We start from the raw sequence: 19,042 nt of genomic DNA on the forward strand, positions 1-19,042 counted from the left end.
TATTTTTTGGACCGAGTCGCGTATTTATCGATGCTTTAATCCCTAATGTTTCGAAATATAAACCACCGCAAAATTTTTGATAGTTACCTTAGATTTAAGAGCAAAATCTCCAAAATACTTCAAAGAAAATTAATGTCCACAGCTATGTCAATCTTTGGTTCTCTTGCATTGTAATTACGCTGATATTGCTTATGGCCCAGGTTTTGATGTTCAGTCCAAAAGTTATTCCAAAGAATATAAAAATCAGGCATACTTATTTTTAATCTAATAAGTGTGGAAAAGTAATGTATATTTTACTTGATCGGTTAAAAGTTATTCCAAAGAATATAAAAATCAGGCATACTTATTTTTAATCTAATAAGTGTGGAAAAGTAATGTATATTTTACTTGATCGGTTTGCCAAGTTTAAAATAAAAGTCGTTTTTATGCTATTCTATTTACCGGCTGACACAGGAATTTCCAAATCAGACTTGTCACTTGTTCAAAATTTGAAAATATTTATTAAAAATATAACTTGTGTTATAATTATTATTTTTCCACTTCCTAACTCTAAAATACTTAACTATGCACTGATTAGGCGGGAGCAAAGTGTGGCCTTTAAATTTCAGTTTTACTTAACAATGCATTATGTCATTTTGGAAGTTGCTGGTACTTTCGCCGCAGGCTGGGAGTGATGGGATGGATGTTTTCGGTATATTTGAAACGCTGATGGTGATGTTTTTTGACATTTGTGGGCTTGCGTTAAAACACTCTCGTGACGAAAATGGCGTTTATCAAACTTGTTGCATAATACAATATTTCACTTTATAACAGTTGTTGGCCGTATCAGTTCTCAATCACTGTTAAAAATTAAAAAGAAACTGTAAATAATTAATTAATTGCTTATTGGAAAAGTGAAATTCCTGCCTTTTCGACAGTGCCTACATGCTCCGATTTTGGCCTTAAGTCGCAGAGGATCCGACTTCTTTCTGGTAGTTTAGTAGATCTAAGTGCTCATATACGGAATTGCCACAGATTTTCACTTACAGGGAAGAGAGTTACACCAGCTTTGAAGAGATTGATAATGCTTTTGTCAAGTTTTTTGGGTGGGTATACTATACTCCTCAACAACAGATACCTGAGTTGAATGGATTTTCTAATGCATTTATTACTATTTTTTTAAAGAAACTTTCCCAGGCTACTGTAATACTTTTTACAAAACTTCTGGATTCCTCCTGCGTCGATTTTTGCTGAGTCGAACTTGCTGACGTTTCGCCAATCATTTGGCTTCTTCAGAGCTTAGCCATTGATATTGATATTTTTGCTTTTCATTAATGATATAGTAGCTTACATTGATAGTCAAATTTTGTTTTTTGCTGATGATGTGAAATTGTTTAGGATGATTGATACTGTGGTCGACTGTATGACTCAGCAGAATGATTTGGAGATTATTGGTTCTTGGTGTGCTTCCAATAACCAACTCCCGAATACAGATAAATGTTTCGCAATGACATCTTCAAACAAAACTGATACTATAACTTTTAATTACCATCTATATCACGCATTATTAAGAAAATGTGACAATTTTAAAGACCTGGGTGTAACGTTTGTCACAAAACTCTCCTTCACAAATCATGTGGATAAAATCTGTGGAAGTGCACTCAAAATGCTGGGATTCATAGGGAGAGATTTTGTAAGAAAACATACTTTAACAGTGTTATAGTATAGTTTAGTTATGTGCGCTCGAAACTAGAATACGGTTCAACGGTGTGGCAACCATGGCAAGTACGTACATCACTCAAATTGAATCACTATTGAATCGTAGGAGGTCGAGGTAGGAGGTACCTTTTATTTCTTTGCAATTCGTTAGTGGATTGCATTGAATTGCTGAGCCAGCTAAACTTTCACCTAGTAACTCCAAGGACCATTTTTTTTATTAAAGATGTCCTCTATCAGTTGAGGAAATTATTTAATGACTTCTGTAATGATGTTGAATTTTTGTCTTAGTCGCTCACAGTTTACAACATTAATTAAATGTAAATTTGAAATATTATAATTGCTGGAGTGAATATAGTTGACTACTTATTATAGTTACAGTTCTTAAAATAAAATTGTCTTCTAAATGGATGGCAATCTGTTAGACAATAAAGATGATAATTATTATTATATCGCACAATCCTTAAAATACGTTGGACTTCTTCATTGGCAAATTCTACATCTGCTGATCGAAGGAAAAATCGAAGGCAGGAGAGAGATGCAATGCAATATCCATTGAAAAAAAAAACGACAAGACGTTAAATAAAAATAATTTGAAAAACATTTCATTGGTTAGATGTTGTCGATATTTTCAGAGTCTTTTCCAATGTTTTTTGTTGGACACATAAACAAAATAGGAAAAATTGGAAAAACAAAATGGAAATATGTACATTGTTAGATTTCCTTAAACCATTTTAAAAAGATGAGAACCAAACCCAGTGGGTGAATGAATGAGATTCTCATCGCATACAACTTTTGGCCGCTTTAAAATCACTTGAGGCTTGTAATGTTCTGGAAAATTCCGGCGACGCTGAAATGACCTCATGTACCATGGCCTCGATCGTATCGATTATCCTTTCTCTTTTGAGTCTTGGCAAATCCCATCGAACTCGCGAAAAGTCTTTGCTTTGATTTAATAGGAAAGGTTTGAGCACACACGTGACACTAGCAACCGCATTTTCAATTCGGTGGTCTGCGACATATCTAATCGGATTATTTCGGTGCTAGTTCTTTCATCCTCGTAGAGAAAACGGATTACCATTTACTAGGGCAAAACCAGAAAAAGTATTCATGTAATAATAGTTTTGTTGAAATTGAAAAACCTATTTGTTTTTCTTACAAAATTCGGAGGTTTTGTGGCATTCAAAGTCAAGAACATTGAAATTATGAAAATTGTCAATTACAAGACATTTTTTACAAATATTCGAACGGTCAATTTTTTTTTAAATTTTTAAAACACGAAAATTAAATTAAGTCCGTGACACACTCAGACAAATGACATCATGGTAGTAGGTAGACGATGGATGTCGATTATTTTAATGCAATTGCCGAAATGCATTCCGTCAAGACAACGTCAAGGAATGCTTGTATTTTATTGCTTGGGTTAGTTTAGGTTAGATATTTACTTTTTAAGTGAGTAAAATAATATAATACAATATAAAAATTTTAAAAATATTGAGACAATGCTTCTCCCCATTCTCCAATACCATCAATTTTTTCCGTTCTAGTATTCAAAAACTTAGCAACAGCTCTAAATTTAAATTATCTTTACAGGTTTGGCAAATATTTAACAAACATCCTCATCAAGTCCTAAACGAAGAAGTATCTACTATCACTGGCTATAGGTTACAAGAAATTTTATCCGTATTTTGGTCCACCCTGTATATACAATGTGCCATAACGGATTTATTTTTACAGAGGCTATTCTCGCTAAAGGACGAACGCTACGTAAATAAGATTTTATAGAAACCATAACGATTCGGAAATAAGAAACCCTCGAAGTTGATGAATCCATAAATTTTACGGCCTCGATACAGAATTTTATATTTAATTAGGTGGAGAAAAAACAGTGACGTGACGATTTATTTTCTGCCATTACTACATTGCAATTACCATTATAGAAAAATGTTGGTAATCGTTTTTAATTAAATTTATTTTTGGCTAAAAAAATATAAATTATATCTAGACACATTTTTAAAAAGAATGTCCCGTTTTTAAATTACATTTCAAAATTAATAATAAAATAACTTTTAAGTAAATAACTATTTTAGTTTAATATTTCGTAATATTAACAGTAAAAGATATAATTATTTTTTGAAATGCAATATGGGTTTACAAATTTTATACAAATTATAGCTGTAAAAGTAGGTATGGTCTGTTCATAGATATAAGAAAGTGACCAATTGCTTTTGAATGGGATTATCCAAGGGTGGTCATTAACATACAATGCAACAAGATTATTACCTAAGGATTCGGTATTTAAATTCGGGTAAAATTGTTTGAAAATAATTTTATACCTACCTGTGTTTAATATCCTTTGGTTTGGTATACTACTTAGTTTAAGTTTATTAGTAATCATTCTTGTTTCGTGTGTAATAGAGCGTGTGTTGAATCGTGTGCGAATTATGCAAAATATGTGCGAGTCTAGTGTATCTCAAAAGATGCTCCCGTCCAAAGGTAGAAAACACTATTCTATTAAGACTAAGGAAGTTATAAACAAGGTTTATTTGACTGTCATTGAACGTGGCGCCAGCAAGCAAGCATCTTTAGAAGAAATGACCACATTGACGAAAATTTCAACATCAACTGTATGGAGAATTGTGAATAAGCCCATTTCAGCGAGGAAAAAAACAAGCGATGCTGACATTTTCTTGAGTGTAGATTAAAGTGATCAAGATATAATACGGCGTAAAATTTAGCAGTTATACGAGGAACAAAGCGTGCCTACATTAGATATCTTAATTAGGAGACTTAAAAAGATGAAACCGGTGTTAAATGTGACAGAAGTACCTTATGGAAGTATTCAACACATGGGTTTAAGAATTAAAAAAACTGACAAAAGGCAAGTTTTAATGAAATCTTTTAGAATTCGGAAATGGCGACTGAAATATCTAGAAAAAATTAGGATTTACAGAGAACAACACAGCTATTTTGCATGCGGGCTCTAAAGATGGTTGGATTCCAAATAGACTTTCTCTGTCTGCCAAAAGATTCTTCTCTGGATTACCATGAAGACACCACCGCTGATTTATTTGAAAGTTGGTTTAAAAATAAAGTAGTTCCAAACATTCCTCCTAATAGCGTCATTGCGATGGACAGTGCCAGTTATCACAGTAGACAGTTGGCTAAAACCCCTTCCATATTGCAATAAATATAGAGCAAATAATAATTAGAACAAGCGATGATAGCGATAGTGATACTGAAATATTATGTGAATAATTTTAAGTAATTTAAGTAGGTTATAAAAATAATTAGTAATTTTATTTTAGATTTAAACAAAAAAACATCCATAAATAAATAAATACAGTTCAGTATCTTTCCTAACAAAACCCCAAATAATTAACTTCTAAGCAAAGTACGGACCTGTTCGGCCATATTTCATTCTTACAGCTAGTTAGTCACTTTCTTATATCTATGAACAGACTTTAGATGGGTTATAATTATTTATACATTATCTACAAGGGTTTATTTTTATAATATAGCAAAGAATTTTTAATAAACAATACATTAATATTTCGTGTTATTACTTATAATTTTAATTAATTCCGTATAACAGTGACTATGCGGAACGAAATGGTCACGGATATAGCAAAGTCGATTTTCAATTATCTGGGTACGTAAAACGGTTTTGTTGTTTTGCCTAACCGACTATCCACGAAATATTTCAAATGGTCGGGCCGGAGGGCAATCGGAAAATCTCCAAATTGAGTGTGTAATACGGCAATTTTATTATGAAATCCAGGCCAAGCAAGGACATTTATTTCATATGCGCATTCTTATAACCGACTACCGCGTATAGGGCTGTCTCTTCTAATCCGGCAACTTTGACAGATTTATCGCATACAGAGTTCGAAGCAATAGAAAAGTCCCTGCCTCGCAGCTCTGTTTTTAAGTCAGGTTTCGACAAGCAAATTACAAAATTTTGTAACGCTATATTTTCAAGTCACGGATTTGAAACCGGAAATGCGAAAAACGGAAAACTCTATTAAGCGGGCATTTCCAGGATTTTCAAGTTTTCCAAGTTGATGAATATTTGCAGACGAAATTTATAAATATATATATTTAAAATGAATATTTTTGCATATGGAGCGGAAAAAAAGGGAGCGGATATTTTCAATATTTTGCACAGAAAATTCATAAGGGCTATACGGGACCGAGCAATTTATTTGGGATTAATTTTCTGGGAAACGCGTTTTCAGGATTCTATATCTAATTTGGGGGGGCGAATATACATGAGTATATAATTTAGAAACGCTGGAGGTAACGACATACGAAAGGTTGAGGTATAATAAAGGTAGATTGAAATTAATAACCTCGACCTCAAAAACTATAAAATGTAGTTTAACGTTTTGTAAGTTGCAAATGAAAAAAATAACTTTCAAAAATTATAGATTGGTTCGTACAATTCCAACTAGATTTACTACTTTTTAATTTCTCAAAAGTGATTGAAAAAGTAATTGAAAATTCTCTAGTTATAATACACATAAAACGATGGTGCAATGGTTTCTGAATATTAAACAAAAAAAAATATTTTTTATTATTTTATATTATTTTTGAAAATGAAATAAATCAATGACCATCATGAAAATGTGATTCTTCTTTCTTTTATTATTTGTTTTTATCATATATAACTTGAAATAAAAATCAGTCAATTTTTGAAGCAAAAAGCACCTCAAATATGCAGTAAACCAACTGAAGCTGAAGTTCAAACTCCAAAGGAAATATTTTCGTAGAGATATTTAACAACTCTAATGCATAATTCTTATTCTAAAAAACTATGTACATTAATGCTTTAAAATCCGTAATTTCTAATATGGCAGCAAATATGTCGGAATGATGTCATGGATAGAGTCTATGGATCCTATATCTGCTGTTCCTAGATATGGATTATATCTGAGGGACAAACTAATAGATGATTGATGATTTTGTTATTAATAAGACAATTTAAGATGCTTTTTACAAAACTTCTGGATTCCTCCTGCTTCGGTTTTCGCTGAGTCGAAATTGCTGACGTTTCGCCAATCATCCTGTTGGCTTCTTCAGGATGATTGGCGAAACGTCAGCAATTTCGACTCAACAAAAACCGACGCAGGAGGACTCCAGAAGTTTTGTAAAAAGCATTACAGTAGCCTGGCGAAGTTTCTTTGAAAAATGTGAATTTACTTCTTTAAAATTATTTTTACCCTTGTATTGATTCGTTATGGAAAAACACTTAGAACATATATTATTTATTAGGAAGAAATGTAGATGTTAAGGCCGAAAAGAATAAAATAAAAAAGTCAACGATGTCGGAAACAAAAATATTTCTCCCCATAATAAGACAAAATGAGTGAAGCGAATGTAGGCATCCGATATTTTGCGGACCTTTTGACTTGTTTTCTGATCCAACCGGCGCAACCTGTGTCCCCCTCGTTCCCCTCGACAGTCCCACGGTCCGAAGGCAACTTGGGTATGCTGATGACCGTGTAGACAACCACGCATTGCAATTCCATACCAGTAACTTGGACGCCGTCTTCATAGGCATCTTCGTCCAAGACCCGGCGGCGGCGGAGGCGGCCAGTCTCGCGATGTTTTTCCGGTCACCTGACGACGTCCGTCCCGCGCATTGATCCGGCCACGACTGGCGGGCCGAGAGCGTCGCGACGCTTCTCGGAACCCCGCGCGTAAGATTAATGTTACATGGGGTAAACGTGGAAACCTTTGGCGACGGTTGCGGAGGCGGCCGACCCCGTCTTTCGATCAAAAACGTGACGCGTCCTTCCGGACGTTGTTCTCCGAGTATCCAGATCAGATATGGGGATTGGTTAGTAAGCGAGGAAGATTCATAAAACCATTAGAGTAACATACCGACATCTTTTTTTTTTCATATTTGTAAATTTTGATAAACGCGCAATACACTGTGGCATACCATTTCTGAACGCTAAACTAATCAAAATGGTACTAGTACAGGGTGAGGCAACGATAGAATCAAGTTCATTATCTCATTGGTTTCAAAAGTTATGATTCAAAAAGGACTGTACCTGTTTTTTTAATTTTCCGACAGGCTACTGTAAAACTTTTTATAAAACTAGCTAACATTTGGTCAATGTTTTCTATCACATCAATAACTCCTTTCTACTTTATAACTAATCAAAATATAACATTTTTGGTAGGTTTGGAAATATTTTGGTATTGATTTTTTTACAAATTATCATTTTCATTATCATCAAGTTTCTTTTTTCCTACATTTAAAGTATTGCGCATTTGTTTTAAACGGAATTATGTTCAAAACAATTACTTGTTTATTACAGATTAGATTTCTTCAACATTTTCAAAACAAAACAGGGTCTGCTGTCATGTTACTTTTACCAGTTAATAGAACAAAGGAATAAAGCCGCCATTAGTATAGCATCCGCGCGCTCCTTCACGATAGTCTACTTGTCCACAAATCCTTTCGTTTTATTTTAAGTAACTAATTCAAAGTCGGGGAACATTTAAATCCAATAAAAATATCATATTTTATAAGAACACCTGTTATTTTAAACATTTAAAACAATATTTTGTGATGCTTATTTAATTATCTTTTAATATGCACATGTTCGTTTCAAGAAGACATTATAGAATCACACAGTGTTAATGATTTATTAAAATGCACCAATGAAGCAAAATCATACTTAATTTTGAGCAAATCGTTAGCTTTTTTTATATGTGAAGGCCCTCCTTAGCAACGGAATTTGGATTAGATGCTACAGAGCGTTCAAAATAAACGAATATATTTGAATTATATTAAAAAGAAAAATCTCGATTTTTTTAAATGGCACATTATTATGTTTTCCGAAAGATCTTGCAAAAACCTACAACTTTTCTTAGTATGTTATATACTTATTTTTAATACTTTGCGATTTATTTTAACTTTTCCAATAATTACACTTTTTTCTGTCTATAAAATTAGTTGGTTATGACAAAATGACATTGTTAAATTTTTACCCGAACGCTGAGTAAATAAATTCATACAATTTATTGTGGTGTTAGTAAATTAAAAAAAAAACTAAGGTTTTCTAAAGCTGAATTAATTAATATTATTTATATACTAGGTGAGGCAGAAAACAAATACTTAGTTGGCCGTAACTTTAACTTTAACTTCAGTGTTTAATGGAATGGATTGATAATAGTGATAGTAATGAATATAAAAAATGGAAAAGGGCAAACCGGAATGCTACCTACCAATAAGGAAAAAGAATTAGAAATTTTACTTCAAATTCAAGATAATCCCCACGTCAAGCAGCTAGTGTGATACTTTCAAATAATTTTAAGTTGTGCATCCTAACAATCTTTTGTAACTTTTGTGTGTTTCTCATAGCTTTTGAGTCATCCTATAAAACCTATCCTTGAGTTACCATATCGTTAACAAATTGTTGTTAGATGACCTTCCCTAAATAAATATTAAAAAAATATATAGAAATGCTATTCTTAAAGAAATGAAAAATAAAAGCAAACCAAAAATATTAAAAAAAAAACAATTAGAGCATAAGGTAAAAATGACGAATAGTAGAAAAATTGGAGGTTGATTCATTAAATTCCCTTCCTCTTATAGAACTTAATGCCGTTCCGATTCACTTCTCGCACGATAAATAAATAAGTTTTGCTGCTAAATTGCGTTCTGGACATTCTACGCCAGTGCATCCCAGTAAAAAACCTTACCCAGATCAGTTTACGATACGTTAACGCATAACCGAGCCACAAAAAGCATTTAAAAATGAAAAATTTAAGAAAAATCGACCTGTACCTCAAAATCCAAGATAGCTATGACGTTTCTGTTGGTGTCCCCTTGAAACGTTAACTCTCTTTTCAATGCTGAGGTGCTGAAGGAGTTTACACTGGAAGGAATTTGTTTAGAACTATCCAGTTTAATTGCCATTGGGGTAAGGGTTAGTGCCCTTCCGTACAACTAGCACAATCGCACACAAGATTGTAGACATGATAGATACAGACAGTTACCGTCTGCCATGGTGTTAAGAACAGACTCGAATCAGGAATGGAATAGGGTGGTGTTTGTGAGAACTCGATGGTCGTATAAAAGTCGGCCGCAGACATAGAGAGAGGCGCTAACTTCAATTTGGCATGGAATATGGGACTGCGCTTACTAGGGACCTTATGGTTTTAGGTGTCATAACGTTGCAATCTCTGGATTATCTGAACAGCAACGTAAATGCTCAATGCGACATTAATAAGCTAATACAGCCGTTCTAAAAGTTACTAAATGCAAAAAATTATGTTTAAATGCTTGTCGAACATTTTCGACACTTTACACTATGTCTGAGATAATTTTTTGAATTGTTATGCTATTACTGCGTGTTGATGAGACATTGTTATACTGCTGCGATGAGGAGATATTATGGGCTGTAGCTCAGCTTATTCAAGAATATTTATTACAAAATGATGTTTATTGCGGGTCCAGTCACAAAAAAGGGCAACTTTTGGAAGAGTTAATTTCATATGCAATTAAAAAACAAGAAGTATGTGATAATTTAGCTAAATAGATAGAGCATACTGATTTTCGTCTCGCTCCCCATAGAGCATTTGTAACACCTAGTGAAATCAAATACGAAAGCCGAAAATATACTACTTTAGCTAAGTATTACAAATTTTAATATTTAATCTTTATATTTTTAAAACACCGAAGAACTCCGTCCGTGCTGCTCTGTTCCACAATACCGATTGATTGCCGATACGATATACTTTGAGACACACCATACCTACCCTACACGGAATTTCGAATCAGCTTTTATATTTCCCAGTTAAAAGGAGCTTCGCGAGACTCAATCAAACGGCAAAGTGAATAGCGACCGTGGAGAGGAAAAAAAAAACCAGCGGCCAATCGAGCGCTCAATTTAAATCGGAGCGTCGCAAATTATTCCGGAAGGGGTTCGTCGCGACGAGCGGGAGGGACGTGCTCGAGGTTGTTTTCGGCATGACGACGCGGGGCAGAGGGAACATTTCTGTTCTAAATATAGAACCGCGAGGAAAATAAGACGCCGGTTGCATAAATCTCGGGCAAGTAATGGCGGAGAAAGTGGAGACCTAGTTACATATTATATTACACCTCCAAATTCGTTAAAACTAAAAAATTTCAGCCATTTTTAAAAATCGAAAAAAATACATATATTCCCGGTAACGTACAATTTTTCTATAAAAATGTTGTTCCGATTTTAAATCATCTAAAATGTCAAACGCGACTGTGAAATTAAAACATGTCACTCGCCGTGGAATTTCACGCAACAGAAAATTTATTTCTTCCAAAAATAAAAAATAAGGAGCGGTGTTGCACATAGCACAAGATAATAAGCATTCTTCCAAACCATCCAAAGTGCAAAGTGAAATAAATTTGGTGCCAAGTTGGTTGTTAAATAAAAAAAAGGGCTGTTACTCAGCTATGAAACATTTTTAATAAAAATGTCATCTTTCGCCACGCGATCAAAACCGAGGATTTAATAAGTCTAATTAAAAATCGTTCGCACATTGAACAAAGTGTTCTTATATTTATTTATAAATAAGTGTTTCCTACAGACAGACGCAGCTGTCCAAAAGGAAATCACAAAATGTCACAAAAAAGAGATACTTTGTCAGTGGACTAGTTTAAATTATTTTTTACCAACTAAATCTAATTAAGAACTAATTGCAGCTTTTTATTACAGTATGTTAAGTGGTATACCGTCTTAAGTGTCGTTTTAACGCTTTAAGGCTCAGAGCAAATAGGTCAAGATCGGGTACATCTGATAATTGGAAAGTTAGAAGAGTAGTTTGAATAAATAAAGAAATAATAAATCAAAATTTGTTCTACGATTTTCCAAAGGCTGCATACAATAGAAATGAAGGTTTTCACTATAACTAAAAAAGCCGTTCGATATATTTAAAATACATTGGATTCCAGACTCTCTCTCTCTCTCCCTCCCTCCCTCTCTCACCCCCCCTCTCTCTCATCCCTCTCCCACCCTCCATCACCCTCTCTCTCTCTCCCCCTCCCTCTCCCTCCGTCTCTCCCTCCCTCACCCCCTCTCCCTCCCTTCCTCACCCTCTCTCTCCCTCACCCTCTCCCTCCCTCACCCTCTCTCACTCCATCACCCTCTCTCAATCGAATTAGGCTAGACAATCTTTGTTTGACTTTTAGTTGTTTCAATCTGGAGTCATTAGTCAGGTGTTGTGTCCATGAAATATTTAGTAATTTCCTCCAACTGTACATTTCCGTAGCATCAATCATTCTAACAGTCCGGGCTTCGCAACCATACATACGCATCCGAAAGACTAAGCGGTTCATAATTCTGATTTTTGTTTATGTTGTTATTTCTCTGTCTTTCCAGATTTTATCAAGTTTTTTGGTTGTCATTTTTACCATTTCGCATCTAATTTTGATCTCTTGTTCTAGTGTACCCGTATTTGTGATTAGTAATCCCAAATACAAGTATTGATCAACAACCTCGAACCTGTCAATTATTATTAGCTCGGTCAATTATTATTTTTGTTTTGGAACTGTTGAGTTCCAGACTAGATACACGCTCTCTTTTTCAATCCTATGAATGAGATCCAACAATTCATCTGCAGTGTTTGCCAGTAAGACCGTGTCATCAGCAAATCGAAGATTGTTAATTTTTCTGCCATTAATTGCGACTCTTCCCGTCCAACTATCGACCGATTTCCTGATAATGTATTCGCTGTATATGTTAAATAGTATATATATAACGGATTTCTACGGTACGTGCCGCCTCTCCGTCCCCAGTTTCCATTTCTTTCTATCCAGACACATGTCTTCCTCTAGCCCTCTGGATGTCATAGCTTCATCTACCTCATTCCTCCAGCTTCTTCGAGGTCTTCCACGTTTTCTTTTCTCTACTGGTACCCACTCGAGTAGGCGTTTGGGCCATCTTGTATCGTCCATTCTTTTCGTATGTCCAAACCATATCAGCTGTTTTTTCTCTATTTGTTCTATTATATTTGTGTTCATGTTCATGCTTTCCCTTATGGTGTCATTTCTTACTCTTTCCATTTTTGATTTTCTGCAGCTACGTCGTAAGAAGTCCATTTCCGTCGTCATCAATTTGTTTCTGTTCTTTTTTGTCATATCCCACGTTTCGGATCCGTATGTGATTATACTCTGGACGATGCTAGTGTATATCCGTTTTTTCGTTTCTTTTGTAATTGTTTTATCCCACATTCTGCAATTCTCATTGTCCATTTTCGTTGCCGTGTTCGTTTTCCGTTAAATCTATCGGTTTTCCGAGGTCTACTACTGGGTTGTTTAGCGTTTTTAATGTTTTTTTCCAGATATAAGGGTGCTGGCCTTATGATCTAACCCTCTATTCTTCGAAGGACCAATTCTCCCGCTCTCGTCAGCCCTGACTCTGGTTTCCACTGAGGTTGGTTACTCAATCTTCCCCAGAGTTGCTCAGGTTCCCGGGTTTTGCCAACTTGGAGGTGAGAGTCGGAATTGAGTAGGAGAGGCTAAGTGACCCTAACTTGCAATAGGATCATATATTGCGCATCACTACCCCCTTAAATTAAATAGTTGCGGTGATAATACACATCCCTGTCTCACTCCACATCTTGGTTGAAATTCTCGAGAATATCTGTTATTAATCTTGACATTACCAGTTGTGTTTTGGTATAATGTAATTATTAGGAAGATAAGATGTTGTGGCACTCCCATTTCATTGAGGACAGTCCATAGCTCGCTCCATTTGACTCTATCAAAGGTTTTTTTGTAGTCCATGAAACAGATATACATAGGGACGTTGAATTCTCGAGCTTTTTCTATAATTTGTCATAAGTTGAGCAGATGTTCTCTAGTGCCTCTTCCTTTGACAAACCACGCTTGTTCCTCTGGTATTTGGGGTTGTGAGTAGTTTTTAAGTTTAAGTCTCTCGTTGATTACATGTACGAGGATTTTACTAGCATGCGAAATAAGGGTAATTGTTCTATAATTTTCGCATTTAGTTTTACCTTTTTTTGTGAATCGTTATTATTTTATTTTTTTCCAGTCTTTTGGCCAATGTCCACTTTTCCATATTTGATTGCATAGGTGAAGAAATAGGTTTATTCCCATTTCGCCCGTTGCTCTGAGAATCTCTGCTGTCTGTCGGGCCAGGAGGGAGCTTTTTTATTAATTGGAGATTTTTTATTATTAAACCCGTAAAATAAAGCCAAGACTGTTTAGGGCCTTTGTTTGTTAGTTTGTAGTTACCTAGGTAGAGATGACTTTTAATTTGCAATTGCAATTTTGCAATTTTATCAGCTTTAAACGAAGGGAGTTAGTTAATTTCGAACAGTTAAGTGTAAGTGTATAGACAATACACTTGCAGCATTTTTGTTTATCACTTATGCTGGTTCATAAAAGGCCTTACCAGAAAGTAGATCAACCCATCAACCAAAATATTCTTTTGGATAAAACAATGAGACTCTTTTTCTGTCACGTTCCAATGTGGAACGCCTTGTTTTGGATACACTTAACTTCAAATGTGAATTAAGTAATACCAGTGGTGTATTTTGTGACGTCGTTATGGATATAAAAGCTTCCAAATGTAAACTGAGTTATGCAAAGTCTTATCATCAATATATTAGTCCACTTTCTGTCCCACTCTACAAATAATGAAATTATCTAATCCGCCTCTATTTGAGATGAAGGCGCGTGTCTTTCGACTAACTTGGAAACAATAAAATAAGCCTCCAAAATAACCCCGGGAAACTACGGCACAGTAATTAAACCTTATGCGAGTAAGCAAAACAAAAACTCGTTGGGGGGGGAGGGGAGAAAGTTCTATCAGCCCTCACACACCAACGCGTCTATTTTGTCGCATAAGAAACCGTATTTCCGCGATCCGTACACGCCCTATTTGCTCAAATTCCCGTGGCGTATATAGTGGAACAATTTTCAATTAACCAAGTCTCGTGGAAAACTAGCGACAGGGCGTTGGCGCTCTCGCGGGGTTAATTATTATTGCTATTAGCGAGACGAAAGTTTCACGTGCCGCATATGCTCACTAAATTATAATCTAACTATAATGGCCTATTCGAGGGTGGGAAACAGGACATTTGTTATACAGTGTGGCCGCTTAAGTGTACAGAATGTCACACACAAGAGTAAAGTAGCGTTCTTCCCAAACCAAATCCTAATTTCATTTGTTTTTTATTCAATAAATTAATCAAAATCAAATAAATCTTTCACGATTTTGTTCAAATTTCGACATATTTGACAAATTTAACTTAGATTTTTAATATTTTTGGCAGACGTAAACTTCGGCGATATGAATCACAAAATTTCGAGACATTTCTAAAAGTTCAAAACCTTTATTCATCACCATCTTTCCCATATATTGCGCGATATCTCAGTTACTATGGTCGATTTTCGCGAAACAAAAAGTGCTTCAAATGTTTTCAAAACAGTCTTGGTTGACTACCCTTGTATTTTTAACACCCTGTATCGTAATGAGAGCTAGCTATTGTATATTTCTATACATTTGGCTAGTAACTTAAAACTTGAAATTGTGCAAGGATCAGTTAACCTCATAAATGCTCAAAACAGTAATTGTAAATTAAACCATATACATTTTTCAAAGAAACTTCCACAGGTTACTGTAATGCTTTTTACAAAACTTCTGGATTCCTCCCGCGTCGGTTTTTGCTTAGTCGAAATTGCTGACGTTTCGCCAATTATCCTGTTGGCTTCTTCAGAGCTTGACTGAAACTGGCTCGTATTTTACTCTGTACCTGCTTATATATAGTTTGAGGGGGAGGGGGGGGGCTAATGAAAGTGATGAACACCGTCTCGGATGACTGATTCCCAAGTTGGTGACAGGTAGAGACCTGAGTCGCGATTAAGATTGTTAGGTTGTTTATAGACTTCTAGATAGAGAGATAGATTTCTAAAGACTCTCTACTTTTGTTATTTGGTCTCATGGTCAAGAACCCATAGTAGATTTTCTTAAGACATTTAAACTCGATGCACCCTAACATGCGTTTTACCATTGAGTTGGAAGCTAATAATAACCTGCCATTCTTAGATATACTTATGAATAGAAAATCAGACCTAACATTGGGTCATTGTGTTTACAGAAAACCTACGCACATAGACGGATACCTTAATGCATGGTCACATCACCATCCGGCCCAAAAATCTTCGCTTATCAACTCTCTTGTTTACAGGGTCGTAAAACTATCTCAACCCGAATCATTGAAAACAGAATTAAACGTTCCATCAAAAAATACACTTCACCACAACCTTCTAATAGCAATGAGGCCGAAAGCAATACTACACTTGCCACTGTGGTCCTTCCTTACATTCAAAACATCACTGGCCACATATCAAAAGTTCTAAAGAAGTATAACGTCAAAACAAGACTTACCACTTGTCCAAAAATCTCTCAACATCTGCGGTCCGTCAAAGCATAAATTCCATTTGAGACGCCAGGAGTTGACAGCATTCCATGCTTATGCGGCAAAGAATACATTGGAGAGACCGGACGGAAAATATCAACTAGGCTCAAAGAACATGAAACAGCCTTACGACTAAGACAAATAAACTCATCAACAGTTGTCGAACATACACGAAACCGGACATAAAATGTTATTCGATAAAACTAACATTCTTGCATGTAATCAGTTCTTCTACCAACGAAAAATCCGAGAGTCTATTGAAATCTATAAACAACCTAACAATCTTAATCGCGACTCAGGTCTTTACCTGTCACCAATTTTAGTCAGTCACCTGAGACGGTGTTTATCACTCTCATTAGCCCCCCCCCCCACACCCTCCAAACTATATATAAGCAGGTAAAGAGTAAAATACGAGCCAGTTTCAGTCAAGCTCTGAAGAAGCCAGCAGGATGGTTGGCGAAACGTCGGCAAGTTCGACTCAGCAAAAACCGACGCAGGAGGAATTCAGAAGTTTTGTAAAGAGTGTCACATTTAACATTACTGAAACTTGCCTTAGCACAGTCCTAATAGTGCTGGATTATTTATGAGTTTATCACGGTGTATAGTAGTAGTATCTATTCCTAAGTTCTGCATCCCCCGGGGGAGATTTTTTTTACGACCATAAACTTTTCGGTATTTTTCAAAGGCACTTCCACAGGCTACTGTAATACTTTTTTTACAAAACTTCTGGATTCCTCCTACGTCGGTTTTTGCTGAGTCGAACTTGCTGACGTTTCAGTTAAGCTCTGAAGAAGCCAACAGAATGATTGGCGAAACGTTAGCAATTTCGACTAAGCAAAAACCGACGCAGGGGGAATACAGAAGTTTTGTAAAAAGCAGTAATTGTATTATTTTTGTATTTTATTTGTATTTCATATAATAGAATAATATAATAATTATTATTATGACTGGAAAACAAGTATATGTTTTGGCAATTTATGATCAACCATGTACATCGTAACCATTTAAGTGCAACTAAAATGGCAACAATAATTATCTATATGTATCTTATATCGTATGTTTCAGATAAAAACAACATTTTTTCGCTTTAAGAAAATCAACAAATAACAATTAAAACATTATTTTGGTCAAAGAAATGAAAACAAATTAATAACTAAGTCGAACTTGTCTCTTCTTAATTTGCGCTGTTTTAGCAGTCAACAGATTTTATTCATGAAAGGTTTAAAAAATATTAAATAAATAAATATTAAATAAAATGTATTAGAATTAATGGATTGCTGCTGCCTCGGTTGTTAATGAATAGGCCTAATAAATTTATGATTGGCGAAACGGTAGCAAGTTTGATTTCCTAGTTTTCTCGTCATGTCGCCCTCCATTTTGTATTCCCAGGACGGTAAAAGATCGAATAGCCTGGATAAAACACTTTCCATGGCATCATGGAAAATCAACGACCATACCGGGTGTTTTTTTTTGGCGCTGGCACGAATCCAATTCAACGCGATTTCCACTTAATTTCGCTAATTAAAATGTTATTTTCGAAGCGGCCGTGAATCGGGGACAAAAATAACGGTCCGCCGACGACATTCGAGAGCGAATTAAAATTTACGTTCCCATTTCCTAAATAAACCAAAATATCCGACTAAATTCCAAAAGACTATTTGATCTGGACGTGATCTCAGATTATTGTTCAGTGTATTTACTTATAGCCAAAGAATTTTCAATGCATTCTCGTATAAAGAACATAATAAACAAATTAGATACAGCTGTTGAAATCATTTAATAATTATCTTCAATATAAATGTGACAAATAAATGAATTTCATCAATTAAGATGGATGTCACTGCTCTTTCCAAATTTCCAACTTAATTATAAATAATTTTCTAGTAATAATATAACTTCCTTAAGCTTCTTCGATTTAACACTAACGATCGTTCAGAAGTCGCTACAAGTATCTTTTTGAATTTCAGTGGCTATTTGCATCCTCCTCATCTGGTGTAGTTCGTAAGATGACTTCATTGCATGCAAATGCTGCCAGATGATTATTTTTTTGATTAGGCAAAATTGATGCAATAATAAATACATTTATAAAATCATTGTTATTTGTAAATAGAGTGAAATACGCCCAACTGAGATAAAAATTTGGATTTTTGTTACTTTGTTATTTATTAATTACTTTATACTTTTTAATAAGTTCGGATCTAACCCAAGGGCTAAAAAAATCCGATTTCGGTGCAACATATCGAATTCTGAACAGGCAAACAGGGAGGATAGCTGGCGTTTTCGAAGCCGAGCACAAACGTCCAAGAATCAACGAAACTTTTCGCGAAATTAATAATCGAAAAGTTTTGGCGAACCTCCAAACACTCTACGACTTCAACCCGATACATCGGGCGATCGCACACCGCCAACTTTTCAGAAACTTCCACGAACACCGGCAGTCACCGGGTCCACGAAACGGAAACAGTTTGAACAATTTCCATTTCCTATGTACACGACGGACGCAGGGAAATTTCAGATTTATCGATTTAAATTTAACCCAAATTTGCCGTAATATATACATTTTAATTGGCTGTACCTTTTTTGTTTTTAAAGATATCAAGGTAAACAAAAAAAAAAACACAATGTAGGGTTAGTAGCCAAAAATTTTTTTCAAGTGACGCATAAAACAAAACCCTAACAATTTTCTAACACATAAGCCTACATCATATTTTTTAACACCCTGTATATTATATATGTGTTTAATAGAATATCTTATTCCGATTACAATGATGTAACACACTTCATATTTTAGTCCACTCGTTTTTGAAAAATCGACAAAAATAGGAAATTTTTATATGACTTCAAAGAATACCATGACAGACTCCAACAACAATAATTATTTACAAATTAAAGTAGGAAAAAACAC

General features: G+C 35.0%; 1 protein-coding gene across 2 annotated transcripts in view; it reads right to left on the bottom strand.

Annotated features, from left to right (window-relative positions):
• Positions 1-19,042, bottom strand: part of LOC132706999 (UDP-N-acetylglucosamine--peptide N-acetylglucosaminyltransferase 110 kDa subunit) — a 68,587-nt gene that overhangs the window by 24,517 nt on the left and 25,028 nt on the right. The window contains exon 1 of one of the 2 annotated variants that reach the window (XM_060678609.1): positions 7,099-7,348. The exons of the other annotated variant lie outside the window; for it this stretch is intronic. Coding sequence (XP_060534592.1) covers positions 7,099-7,226 — 128 coding nt within the window. The 5' untranslated portion in view covers positions 7,227-7,348. Of the gene's footprint in view, positions 1-7,098; positions 7,349-19,042 lie in introns of those variants that run through there. 2 annotated transcript variants of the gene reach the window in all.

The sequence above is a fragment of the Cylas formicarius genome, unplaced genomic scaffold (genome assembly GCF_029955315.1).
Source record: "Cylas formicarius isolate icCylForm1 unplaced genomic scaffold, icCylForm1.1 PGA_scaffold_9__14_contigs__length_23061073, whole genome shotgun sequence".
In the NCBI taxonomy this organism is placed as follows: domain Eukaryota; kingdom Metazoa; phylum Arthropoda; class Insecta; order Coleoptera; family Brentidae; genus Cylas; species Cylas formicarius.